The 12,930-nt window shown below is 43.3% G+C and overlaps 1 protein-coding gene across 2 annotated transcripts; it reads right to left on the reverse strand.

Annotated features, from left to right (window-relative positions):
- Window positions 1-8: 8 nt before the first annotated feature.
- ZMAT3 (zinc finger matrin-type 3) lies at window positions 9-12,672 on the reverse strand. 2 transcript variants are annotated; one of them, XM_026855083.1, is made up of 6 exons: window positions 12,577-12,672; window positions 8,691-9,013; window positions 7,010-7,129; window positions 5,052-5,218; window positions 4,840-4,940; window positions 9-3,832 (listed from the first exon to the last, which is right to left on the reverse strand). In XM_026855083.1, the coding sequence occupies exons 2-6, from the start codon at window positions 8,958-8,960 to the stop codon at window positions 3,621-3,623; spliced, it is 870 nt and encodes a 289-aa protein (XP_026710884.1). In that variant the 5' UTR covers window positions 8,961-9,013; window positions 12,577-12,672; the 3' UTR covers window positions 9-3,620. The 2 variants fall into 2 exon arrangements, with proteins under 2 accessions (XP_026710884.1, XP_026710883.1); XM_026855082.1 differs by having other exon boundaries at window positions 9-3,862.
- Window positions 12,673-12,930: the final 258 nt, after the last annotated feature.

Raw genomic sequence — 12,930 nt, forward strand, 5'->3', positions numbered from 1 at the left:
GGGGGGGGGGGGGTTGGGATGGGTTTTGTTGTTTGGGTTCCTTTCTTTGCCTCAAGGGAAAGAAAACAACACATATTGGGGAGGGAAAACATTTCACAAATAGAATAAATACCTGTTCTGATCCAAAAGCAAAGTGCGATGTAGAGTTCTTTATTTAAAGAAAACCAACCTACAGAATAATGCCTTAAATATTAACAAATCAATTAGTGGTTAGCACAGTAAAATAAATATGAACACATTGATTTATATTTTGTTTCTAGCAGCAAATGTCATTAACCTACTGGCCAATGTGACAGCTTCACAGAAGTCCTGTTTCTTGGGTTTGGTACTTTTTTTAACATGAGAGAAAGGTTCACTGGGTCTGGAAAATGGTACTACAGCTGTACTGTATTCTCCCCAGCCCATCTATGTCAAATAGCATTTGGTCAGGACGTTTTCAGTATGTGTTTTGAACACTGATTTGGAGAACAGCTTTCACAAAAAAAATAAGATCAGAATCCACACAGTTTCTCATGCTGACAGGTATGAGTTTGGATTGGCCTGAACCCCAACGACATTAGCGAGGTGGAGTGTTTTCTCTTTGCAGTCAATGATTTTCTATGCTGGAGGGAGAGTGGGAAAAATCACAAACCGTTAAGCAACACTGAAGAGAGAGAGGAAAGCTTTGGTCACTTGTAGGGAAGGGCCACAACAGGGCACTGGGGCAAAGCAAGTCTCAGCTGCTTCTCCCAGCAAGAAATATCTTTCCTCCCCTGTAGGAAACCTGTCCTACTCTTGTCACTTGTGTCCCACCGTGGTTTATATCTGCAACCCACCACTTTGAAGTTCTCAGGGTGATAACATCCACTTGTACTCCCCTGAACGAAACAGAGCAGATACAGGCCTCCCTGTTCAGGACAGACTCAAGCCATTCCTCAAAACCAGACTGAGCCCCCTGCAGAGAGGAAACCACAGGAACAGCCCCCGGCACCTCCCTCCCAAACACACCAGCACACTGATGTGCTGCGACACACTTGCACCAGCTGTTACCAGGAGGCAACAGCACATGGAGCAAACTGAGTTTTGACACCTTCAGCAGTCACTGGAAACGCCAAATGAGGAGCAGATCGCTGGGCTGGGAGCAGGAGCAACAACCAAAGCAAAGTGGTGAACAGTTGATTTTTGGGACACATGAAAGCAGACAAAAATGCCTTCTTGGCCCCAGCAATAAGCTAGAAAACACCAGTAGCTACACAGCTCCTCCAGCTCATATTTCACAATGTGTTTTTTTCCGCTACTAATTGCAGCCTGTGGGAAATGCCACACTTTAATTTACAGCAAGAGAGACGTTTAACCATAATGCAGGGACCATTCTGGCAAAGCACATTGTGGTAAGGCTCATCCAACTTCCTCTGTCCCTGCACTGTGGTGTCAGACTAGCAAAACAAAAGACAAAACACAAAGAGAAAACCAGAGCCCTTCTTTGACTGCAAAAGATAAGGGGAAAAGGCTGCCAAGAGAGTTTTGCAAGGGGAATATTCTTCAAGGATGCACACAGGGTAAGCCAGGGGCAGGAAAACACAGAAGAAACAAACTTACAGGCTGTCAAAACTGCTCGGTTAGTGCTTTGCAACCTGGGCACCTGTCCTCCTACCCTCTAACCTGCTCCAGTGCACAAACCCTGTTTAAGTGGGCTTTGCACGAAGGAGGGAAGGGAATACCATTCAAGAGGATATCCATTGCTCTGTCTGTATCTACAGGGCAAGGATCAGCATGGAATGATGTGGAGAGTTGCTTTCAAATACTGTGAAAGAGCACACCTTGCCTGGATTTAGGAAGGTTGGTTGCATTAAAGTTATATAGCTACCTGATGCTCAGGTAGCTAAAGATAACAATACTCAATTTCTGAGAAGCAGCCAAGTGCAACAAACTTTTCTGAGGTGGACTAGAAAGTTCAATAAAAACCATCTGGATTTTTTGTTAAGTTTACTCATTTTTCAATTTTTAAGGCAAGCAGAAAGTCCTTCTGGAATGCAAGAGGCAGTATCAGAATGGCAAAAAAAGGAGGTGAGGGAGCTATCTTCAACATTATGCACTAGATAAAATTTACCCCTGGTAAAATGCTACTGAAACCAATAGAGCTGCACCTAATTCAACATACTGTCTAAAAAGGAGAGACAAGACATCATGCTTCCTTTACCCCCTTTCTGCACCTGCCACTGAAGTCAATGAAGCTATACCAACGTACAGCTGTAGCAGCACAGTGGTGAATCAGGCCCGACGGAGGCTACACGTGTTTCAGAAGCACTGTGAACTGTATTCTAATCTCCTCAAACCTACCCACATACACAGAAAAATAAATATGTCAGCCCTACTTCTGCTCTTTAGCCCCTTTCTACTTTTGCTAAGGAAAACCAAAACAGACACACACCCTTTGGGTTTGTCTACACTTACAAAGTTGCTTAACAAGTTTCACAAATACTTCTGCATGGCCAAAAAGCTGTTACTCAGTCATCGCTGCTGACATTTACATTCTACCTAACTGGATTTTTAGTGGTCCCTAAAACAGTAAAGTTCACATCAAGAAATGGAATTAAAACCCATCCTGAGATGGGAAAAGAAAGAGGGGAAAAACACTCATCCAATATTGGTAGCTCTAGTCCAAAGGAGCATTTCAGCTCTCCTCTGTAACACCCACTGGGCTTTGTCCAGGGAATGGCATGGAAGTGGGACACACCACTATCAGCTCCCCAAGGTCCAGGCAGCCCTGATCTCTCAGATCAACAGAGCTGCAGGCCAGAGACCAACACTTGCTCTCTTCTACATCAGTATACAAAGAAATTACAGCTTACAGCTCCTTCCAACCTATTCTCAGCCCTACTCAGTCTAAGGCAGAATCAGAGCAGAGCACAAGCCATCTGAGCAGGTCTGCTTTCCAACGCACTTCATTAAGCCCCGCAGACTCTCTTCAGGGAGATGAGCTACACTCATGGTGCATTAAGGTGCCCCGCCAACAACACTGAGAATCTTTTTTCATTGTTAGCTGGTAGAAGAGAATATTTCTGACTACACAAGACCCTCCAAGAAGGAGATGTATGCACAGCCATTCTCCAAGGATGTGGAAAGAACCTACTCTGGGCCACAGGCAGCAATTTGTGGACAAGCACACCACCTAATTCACACATTTGCAGGCCTCATTCCTGCCCTGCTTCTACAAGCTGCCCAGGGATTCAGTCTGCTGTAGGAAGGCATTCTGGAGCACTGCTCTGTGGCGTGCAAAGAGGGGAGTGGGCTTTGCACATGGTCCACCTGTGTGGTAGAACCACAGAAGTTCCCAGCACTTCTTGGGATTTGCATATTCATGCAGAAGGCTGAGGAGAAGACAGTCTTCCCCACCACTCAATACAATGAAGAGCCTTAGATAATTAGCAAACAAACATCAAAAACACTTCATGTCCTGCACAGCATCATCCTGCCAACTATGATAGAAAAAAAATGTAACCATACCATTAAGTTTGCAGGTGTTACATGTATAGCTCGAGAGCATACTCCTATCAAATGGAGCACAAAGCAGGGCATGTGGCAAACAGCAGGCGAGAGACAAGCTGCTCTATTTGCAAACTACTACCAAGGGTGGCGCGTCATTGTACATAGCCTAGGTTCTCCATCTCATTCCTATATCGCTGTTCGGACACCTTGCTTTTATGCTGTTTGCTTTCTAAGTGCTGTCTGAACTCCATCTCCTCGCTGGCCCCGGCGTTGCACATGGAGCAGTAGAACTGGCCACTGGGGGTGACGCACATGGCCAGATCCCGAGGAATCCTCTGGCGTGAGCGGGGATTGAAGTAGGGACCTGAGGAGCCAACAGAAAAGCCTGTTTTATCTGTAAGAAAGAAAAGCTTAAGGCAGCTCAGTGACAACTTCTAATTCTGATGAACGATTAAAAAGCAGCCAAAGATTAACTGATTAGAGTCTGAACCATATTTTCCCACCTGACTTCTCTGCTAACATTCAGATTTACAGGGCTGTAGCACACAGGGGAGCAGTACTTGTTGGTATTCTCTAAAACAATAGAGTGGGCTTAGTGCCCCAGTCTTAGTAAAAGTCAACAGGGCTTCAAAAATTAGGATTCTAGCCATTTAAAGTGATGAATCAATTCTTTTTTTGTCTTAACTTTCCAATTCCAGAATTAGAACAGTCTTTCGATTAGAATAAGCTGCCTCAGTTTAAAATTATCACAAAATTATATTTAATAGAATTTTAAAAGATCTATCTTTTCCACATGACAGTGGTTAGAATGACACAATTAAAGCAAGCTTCACCAGGAATCAGGGTTTCAGCTAATATATGCTCATAACACAACTTAAAATGAAAAAGAGAAACACATGTTGGGCTGGACACTATAAAATGCATTTTAAATCATAGTGAAGATAGGAAGTTAGTATCTAACACCTGAGGAAGGACTCTAGGAACAGATGGTCTTAGAGGGAGGCTAACATCCTCTCTCATTCTGGTCATGGGAGTGCAAGTACAGGTTGATGTGCTACAGTAGGAGTCAAAGCACCTGGCCACTTGCCAAGAAAATAAAGCAGGAATACTGTCACCACTTAAAGCAGCCTTAGAGACAGACAGATGGTAAATTAAGTTACAAACTGAGAAACCGAACTAACAAGCAGGCTGACAAAACAAAGCAACTTTAGCAGCTGGGAAAAAACATGCAGACATAAAGGATCAGCAGAGCTAGGACCAGCTTCGTTCACAATCTGTCTCTGCTAAAACAGACCTCAAACAAAAGAAAACCAAGTCTGTTTATTATTATTATTAATTACAACTACAGAACAGATGCAAGCTCCCAGTTACCTGTGTTGTTTTGAACTGTATACATATTTCTTCTGTTCTGCATCATCTTATATTCATTCCCTTCTTTCCTTGTCCTTCGTTTGCCTAGTTCTGATGCATCCCTGAAGATTAAACAAATATGAACAGCTGCAATTCATAGTTTTCCGAGAAAAAGGCTGCCAGAGACACTGCCACATGCTTTCAGCCTGAGCATGAAGTTGAACAATACCTACGAGAATGAGTTATTCTGTGCTTCTGCAAGACGCAGCCGTTTGGCATGATTTTTCCCTTGGTAGTGAGCCTGTGCCACAGCTGGAGAACTAAACGAGGCATCACAAAGCTTGCAGTAATCATTCTCAGTGGCCAAGATCACTCGGCCACCTGGTTTACTGGATCCCATCTAGCAACAAAGGGAGAGACAGCATGTGAAACAGAAGGAAGTTAAATCGTTGAAATATTTGAATCACAGGGAGTGAGACCAGCATCACTTTCAACAGGCAACAAGAGAGCTGGAATTAGCGCATATGGATTAAGACATTCTCAAGTGCTCCCCAAACTGTTGTTACAAGAACTTTATTTTCCCTGCCTCAGCCTCCAAGAGAATCTGCAAATTCTTCAAGATCTAGGCAACCCTCGGCCTCAGAATGGAGAGGAAAGCAATCTGAACAAACACTCTGTACCACTGCAATAGCTACAGAGGCTTGTTTACTTCACAGCAATGATTTAACTTCTCTACTCCTGACTGCTGGGAGCTGATGAACAGTGACTTTCACACTGAGGAAGACCCACTGAAAGCCAAAGGTGCTCCCCTCTCCTATTTATAGAGCACCTAATCTCTCCACAGTACCCTGTTTCTACACAGCTCCCTGACCATGCTAAGAGATAAAAAAACAGTAGCAGAGCTGCCAAACCTCTGATCCTTGCCCTTCAGGTAGAAGGACACCTGGATCAAGACTTCAAAGGAAGGACCCAGCCTCACATGAGTAGCTCCCGCCACATGAAGGATACCTTGCCTGTTTAGTCAGACCACACACTGGTCAGGGCACCAACCATGTCTCCTCACTGTGTATTATCCAGAGAAAAGTGCTTTGTAAACAGTGCAGCAGCAATGATTCATACAGCCATGTCACTGCGGCACTTGTCGAGTCGAGTTTCTTTCACATCTCCTTTGATACTGCTCAAGCTTATAAATACACACATACAATTCTGACTTCTATGTTACAACATGAATCTTCACATTGGCCCAGAGTGGTCTTTTTATTAACATGGATCATTTTTTACATTAAAAAAAAACCTGCAACAGATACCCTCGCAGGCACAGCACCCACATTCCACTACCTAGCACCAGACTCTATGCCCTCTCGATTCAGTTCTGTCAGCCACAAAGTTATTTTAGACGGGACTGAGTCTCCCTCTGCCGGCTCCGACAGCAGGTATGACAGTTTGCCACTAACAGCAAAGAGCATTTGCTGTTCTATAGACAACAGAGGCTTAGGCTTTTTGGAAATGACAGGCACAGCTTCGATCCCTGCAGCCCAGCTGTGGCTCCATGCACAGTCACATGCAAAAGCCAGGCTAGCTGTTAAGTCCCATGACAATCAGAAGTGATGAATTCTAGAAGAAGAAAGCAAAAAACATCTCTTTTGCCTCTAATGTGCCTGAGACAGAATTAATCTGGATCACTGAGGGAACAATCCATCCATCCTACACACAGGAATGAGCACTTCAAAAGGAGCAACAAAAGAGGAATTAGCCAACAGCCCTGGGCAATGGGTGTAGGAGCACCTAAGCACTTTTTCCATGTAGGCTTCCCTCACACAATGGAGGGATGATTGTGCAGAGCAGATGCCACACCCTCGCATCCAAATCCAGCTCCAACAATGCTGTTTTATACCTGCCCTTAAACAACCATAATCAGCAGCACATCGGACTTACCTAGGAATCAAAGTATTTGCCATGCAGAAATAGAACATTTCAAGTCCAATATTCTGCTGCAAGGGCAGATCAGTATCTGCGCCTTCAAAGGAAAGCAAACAGCTCCCAACAGGCCATTTCCACCATCCTGTGCCATCACAAGGAAAGTTCTTTCCCAACTCCTGCAGTAATCCTCAAAATGTGAGATCTAGTTATCCTTATTGGGGGTTAGGTGACAAGTAAACGGCATGATCTCAGTCACCTTCCCATGCCTTACCTGAGCTGGAAGGGAGACAACCTGAGGTGGGGCAGGCTCAACCGAATTACTCATTCTGGCAGGTGCTGGACAGCTATTGGCAGCATAGTAATTTCGGAGTTTCTTACTGTGGTTTTTACCCTGGAAAGAGAACCCAAATTAATCGCTGTCCTAATCTTATACTGAAAGAACAAGGATCCAGCAACAGAAATGAGAAAGGGGCTGTGAAGACAGCACCTCAAGCAGAGGAGCTGTCACTCAGAAAATAACAGCTCTGGACTTGACTGATGCTGACATCCCCCCTTCTCTAAAATGCTCATCACCTAGCATGACTGGCCCTCATTTTCAATTGACCTTCTCAAATCAGTAAGTTTACAATTAGTTCCTCAATCTGTTTCCATTTCACTTAAAACTAGTATTTTGTACTTTAAACACAAAACTTTTACTGCTTTGCATAGCTTTTTGATAAGCCTGAACACACAAACACACACACTTCTTTTCATGAGGTTGCAAGCATGAGTTAAAACATTACTCTGAATCTAAAAAAACCCTGCTTCATATTTTATTTTCTCTTGGAAAACATACTATAGTTCTTTTTGGTGTTTTGAAAAGCTGAAAGAGCTAGGTAAGAGTATGTACATGCATTGTGGATATATAGCAATATGCATAAATGCAAGCTATGTATTATAAATGCACTTCTGTTCCCTCATGGCAGAAATACTGCAGAAATCAGATGCTGAAGTGTAACACTAATTCAATCTTCCCCTTCACTGCCATGATACCACTTTTTCAGGGCCAACAGCAAATCTGAGATCTGGGCCTGGTGTCCTGCGGATATGGACACTCTTCTGGATTTGCTGGTGGCAAAAGTTACTATCTCCACTTCTCGCACAAATATAACACTAGGAAGATAGGGTACTAGTAAAACAGGGAAACATGACTACGACATACTTGATCTCTCAGCTAAGAATCATATGCAAATAGTCCTCAACCTATTTTAGACAAGTCAGCCAGACCAGCCTGAACAAAATTAATTTGGTCTGAGTTGGCCCAGCTGATGCAGTCCAAAGCAGATGGCAAGTTTGCATAAAATGGCCCTACCAGCAGATGAAGAAGGAGGCAGCAGTGAACATCACAGCAGCTCCCTTTCCTACGTGCACTGTTGGATTCAGCAGAAAACATCTGTCCAGACCTTACAAAATCACATCTGTGGAATGGGAAGTTCTATTTTATTGGATGAGTGTACAGGTGCAAAACTGATCACAAACCAAAGGAAAATTATGAGTATCTGCCTCTTCACCCATGTCATCTTGGTATTACTTCTCTGTCCCTGTGGACAAAGTTTTCACAACATGCCCCAGTGATGACACCTTAAATGAAAGCACTGCAGCATGTCTGGATGAACAGCAAATTCAAGCAGGGTGAAGATATGTCTACAGAGAAATTCTAGGCACAGCTTCCAGTCCATTAGATGGTGTAGAGGTAGCTTCAGATGAGCTAATTCAAATGCTGCTGCTGGGGTACAATGACCTCCACAAAACACTCAGAACTCCCTTGAGAAGCTAAGTTAGTCCTGGTGCATTGGCCCACACTTAGCTCTGTGCTCCCACGCTCCTGGCAGTGCAGGCGCTGGCACGGGTATGTCTACACAAGCTGCAGATGCAGCAGCCCTGAAAGCTGTGCCTCCTGCTACTCTCCTTACCTGGTAATGAGCCTGGGCTTGCTGTGCTGAATTCAGAGTGACATTGCAAAGCTTACAGCACAGAGGCTTACATAGTTCTTCCAGCATAGGGTCCTGCTCCACCACCTTTGCAAGCTCTTCTTCTTGTGTGTGATGAAAGGAAGGCCCCAGTCCGAGAGATTTTGGTGGGGACAGTGGTGAGCTGGCTCTTGGCCTTGTAGCCACTGACATAGGAAGAGATGAAGGCTTCTCAGAATGAGGAAGAAGTCCTGATTGCTGTAGAAGAATCATTGGCCAGGAAGACTGTGAGCATGCTACTTCTGAAGGATGAGGAGTCTTCAGATCTAGACCAGAGAGACACAAATGCTGAAATAAGCAGCACTAATAGCAACACCAACAATCCAGGGCACAACTTCTGTAAGTTCTTTGCCTCTACTTTATGCTTTTCACAACGCCAAGAAGGATGATGTCAGTTTATAACACTTTACCCCACAGGAACAGCAGCATCCCAGACAGCCAGGGCCAGATTAAAAGATACGAACACAAGAAGCAGACTGAAGTCTGAAGTGGAGTTGTTAGTATCCCATGGCACCCTCCTGGACAGGTGAGGATTCCTAACCACTCACAGTGCCTGACCCACAGCACGCCCGCCCCACTGCTCCACGACTCAGAACACGCACGGCACGTACAGCTGGTTAATGGGAATGGGAGGGGTACAACCATTAGCCCCATCCTCTTCTGACAGCCTAAGAACAAGCTTACACTCCAAGACCTAAACAAATATTACAAAGTATTACAGCTACTGATGACTTAAAAAGAACCCAAATACTTTTTATATATAGGTAGATATAAAATACCTACACACACGCACGAATTACATCCCGCAAATATTCATAAAGACCTTCCTGAGGAAAGGAACTTTCCTCAAGTAAATCAACAAAAAGCAAAGAGAACCAACGTGAGCACACCTTGTTATATGCAGTCAGCTCCCAAGGGTTCTCTTCCATGGTCTTGTTGAATGACCTTGAGCTATTTCTCATGTTTCCTTTACTAATTACAACCGATGCAACACTTAAAGCTGTATCTTCTTCTTCTGCAAAATGAAGAACTTATCCCATATTAACCTTTATTCAATTATTTCTCAGTTAATCAAAGTTTTTAGAACTAACCCTAGATTTCCAACATGGGGTTCCAGGAGGCTTATTTAATTAAAGTTTATAAATCACATCTAAAGCCCTGGATGAACATTCCTAGAATAATGCAGAGCCGTGATATTATAAATCAAGGCTACTTTTGTTAATTTCTTATTAGCTTCTTATCGTAACAAATCCTGTTCATTGCTACACTGGGATCGAGACAAGCAATATCTTGGCCTTTGCAGATCACTTCCAGCTAAGGCTGCATTGGTAGCAACCATGTTTATGCTATGGGCTTTGTTCGTTTGCATAAGCAAATAGTGAGACACATTGACATTTTAAAATAACACTTCTGGAAAATTAAGGAAAGGTAAATTAAACACCACGTAGGAACTTTGTTCCTAGGTCACTTTTGAAAACAGAATTTGACTCCAAAGGCATTTAGGAACCTGGAAAAGCAGACATCATTTATCCGAGATAACTTCTGAGATTTTTAACCTGCTAAAATTAGCAGGAGATAAATACCTTGCTACATTCAAGCTCTGGAAAATCCCAGTTGATGCCTGTATTATCTTTGAAAGTCTCACCCCCGAGAGGTCTATGTTCTATTAGGAAAAATAAAAAATAATTAAAAAGAAAAAAAAAAAGAAAAGTAAAATCAGTGAGACTAAAGCGCTTAAGTGACACAAGCATTTCTGGAATGTTTACCTCTAAAACCAGACTTCCAAATAATACAAGATTGGAGACAGCTCAGTTATTACTAGTAACTAAAGCTAAGGAAAAAAAGAAAAAAAAAAAAGCAGCATGCATTGCCTTGGGGGCAAGTTTTATAGTAAGAGAGCCACCAGGAGTTTTCATGTTTTTAAATTGCCCTCCACCACCAAGGCTCTGTGAAATTCCAGAAGAACTATATCTAATACAGTGTCACCGTAAAAACCAAATCAAAACCAGTATCGTGAAAACTGAAATGAGATAAAATGGAATCCACCACAAAGAAACATGACGAAACACAGGAACAGCATGGTACAAATCAACCATCAGCAGCGTAAATTCTGTAGTGTTACCTAACTTCTCTCTAACTTTCAGCATACATGTTCCTGGTTAAACAGAACTGTGGAAAAAGATTTTGCTATCTTTAGTTTCCTCAAGCAGTGCTCTGTAGACAGTCTAATTAATTTTCAGTGGGGTTACAGATGGAACAATTTTGTATCCATGATGGTTAAATGTATCATAACGCATACCCATCAAGGCAGTTTAGATCCACTATGCAGGCAGGTAAGTATGCCATCCAATTTCACCACCATGACAGGCCTTTTACTTTAAAATGGGAGTAAATTATAGCTAAATACTTCACAGAGCAATATAAAGAGATTTACAGTAAATGGCAGTCAGGATCTAACTGCTCAATTTTGCATGACTGTTTGTTGTACCAAGTCTTCCACACTCAACTGTCATGGATGGGATCTGTCATACACAAGACAGGACACGGTGCTCACAGGTTCTGCATTCACATGGGAAAATGTATAACGTAATATTTTTAGAAAATCTTTAATTGCAAGGTCTTTTACTGTTTCTTAAAGTAAACAGTAGTCTGAACATAAACTTAAGGCTGCACAGGCAATTCTAAAATTAGAACTTCAACCTGGCATATGCTCCCCTGATTTTCTTCTGATGGTGATCTTTCATCACTGAAATTGATCAAATTACACTGCTTTCTTTCTTACAGATATTATTTAAAAGAAAAAACAACAATCTCTCAATTTCAGCTTATTTACATGTCCCTTTAACCTCCCAGTGCTGGTTGCTACAAATACCCTGTCCAGGAGAAGGTAACAGGACATATTTGATGACTCCTTTCCCTCCACATGAGAAGCTGCAAAATCTTCACACTACAAACAGCAAAGGAATGAGGAATCTCTGTCACCAAGGACCTGTAACAGTACGGCCCATGGCAGGGTAAGGACCTGCATCTCTCTGGGCAAGCTGAGGAGACATTCTCCCTCAGGACAGCATCTCTCAAATCTCAGCCATGCCACCTCCTACATGCTGTATGGGCTAGGACATACTTCAACTCGGTGCCAGTTGTCCTCAGGTGGATGCAAGGGAGACGAGCACCAGCACTCCTCACTGCTCGCAGGTTGAGGCATCCCAAGGGCAGCACTGAAGGAGGAGACACAGCCTCCATGACTTGAGTACCACAGCCTGGTAGTACCCAGGCACTGCTGGTGGTACAGACAAGAAGCAGCAACCCCCCCCAGCTGTCAACAGCACAGTTCTGGGAAAGTAGCTGGTATGGCCTCAAATCTGAGCACTATTTGATGGGGAAGGCACATACACAGTGTGACCTTGCTTGGCTGTAAGTGCAAACCACAGTGAGAAATCTATGTGTCGCATGTTCCCACCAGAACTGTTTTTTAAATGCAGTTGAGGCAGCTAGTAACAGTGACAGAAATATATACAAACGATGAACAAGGTGTGGGCTTTGTTTTTATTTCCAAAACAGGAAGCATTTCTTCTCAAATCCACTTGTATCTCAAAACAGTGCCATCTCTTAACCTAACTTCGCCAGAAAGTTTACCTTTGTCCATAGACTAAGCCCCCCTGAACTCACCCTGAAAGGCAGGGTCATTTTATAACACTGCAGGGATTGAAGACAGCACACTAAAACATGCATCATACACAATTCCACCTTAAGATGCAGGGCCCACTAACCCTCTGCTGCTGCTACATATTTGGTAACCGAGAAACTGAGGGCATTTATTATCTCTTACATCAATGGGGCATCAGAAACCACGATGTCAGTCCTCACATCCTAGCAGACATTTCTACAAAGTTGCATGCCTTGCAGTCTTGGTGATGGAGTCTAAAAAAAAAAAACAAGCAAACAAAAAACAACTGGTATCTACTACGTTGGAATAAGTGCAACCTCGACAAGAATTCAAGGCGCTAATACAGTTTTGGATACGCAGAAATAAAACCAGCATAAAGGAGAGTCAGACACAGACACCCGCGAGGCTTAAGTAGCTTAAGCACCCCCGAACACGGCAAAAACATTACAAGCCCCCCCCAGTAATACCGAACCGAGGGGCATAGCCTGCCCCCACCCCCACCAAACACCTGTCTCT

This window comes from Athene cunicularia, assembly GCF_003259725.1.
Source record: "Athene cunicularia isolate RWA chromosome 9 unlocalized genomic scaffold, athCun1 chr9_part1, whole genome shotgun sequence".
NCBI lineage: Eukaryota > Metazoa > Chordata > Aves > Strigiformes > Strigidae > Athene > Athene cunicularia.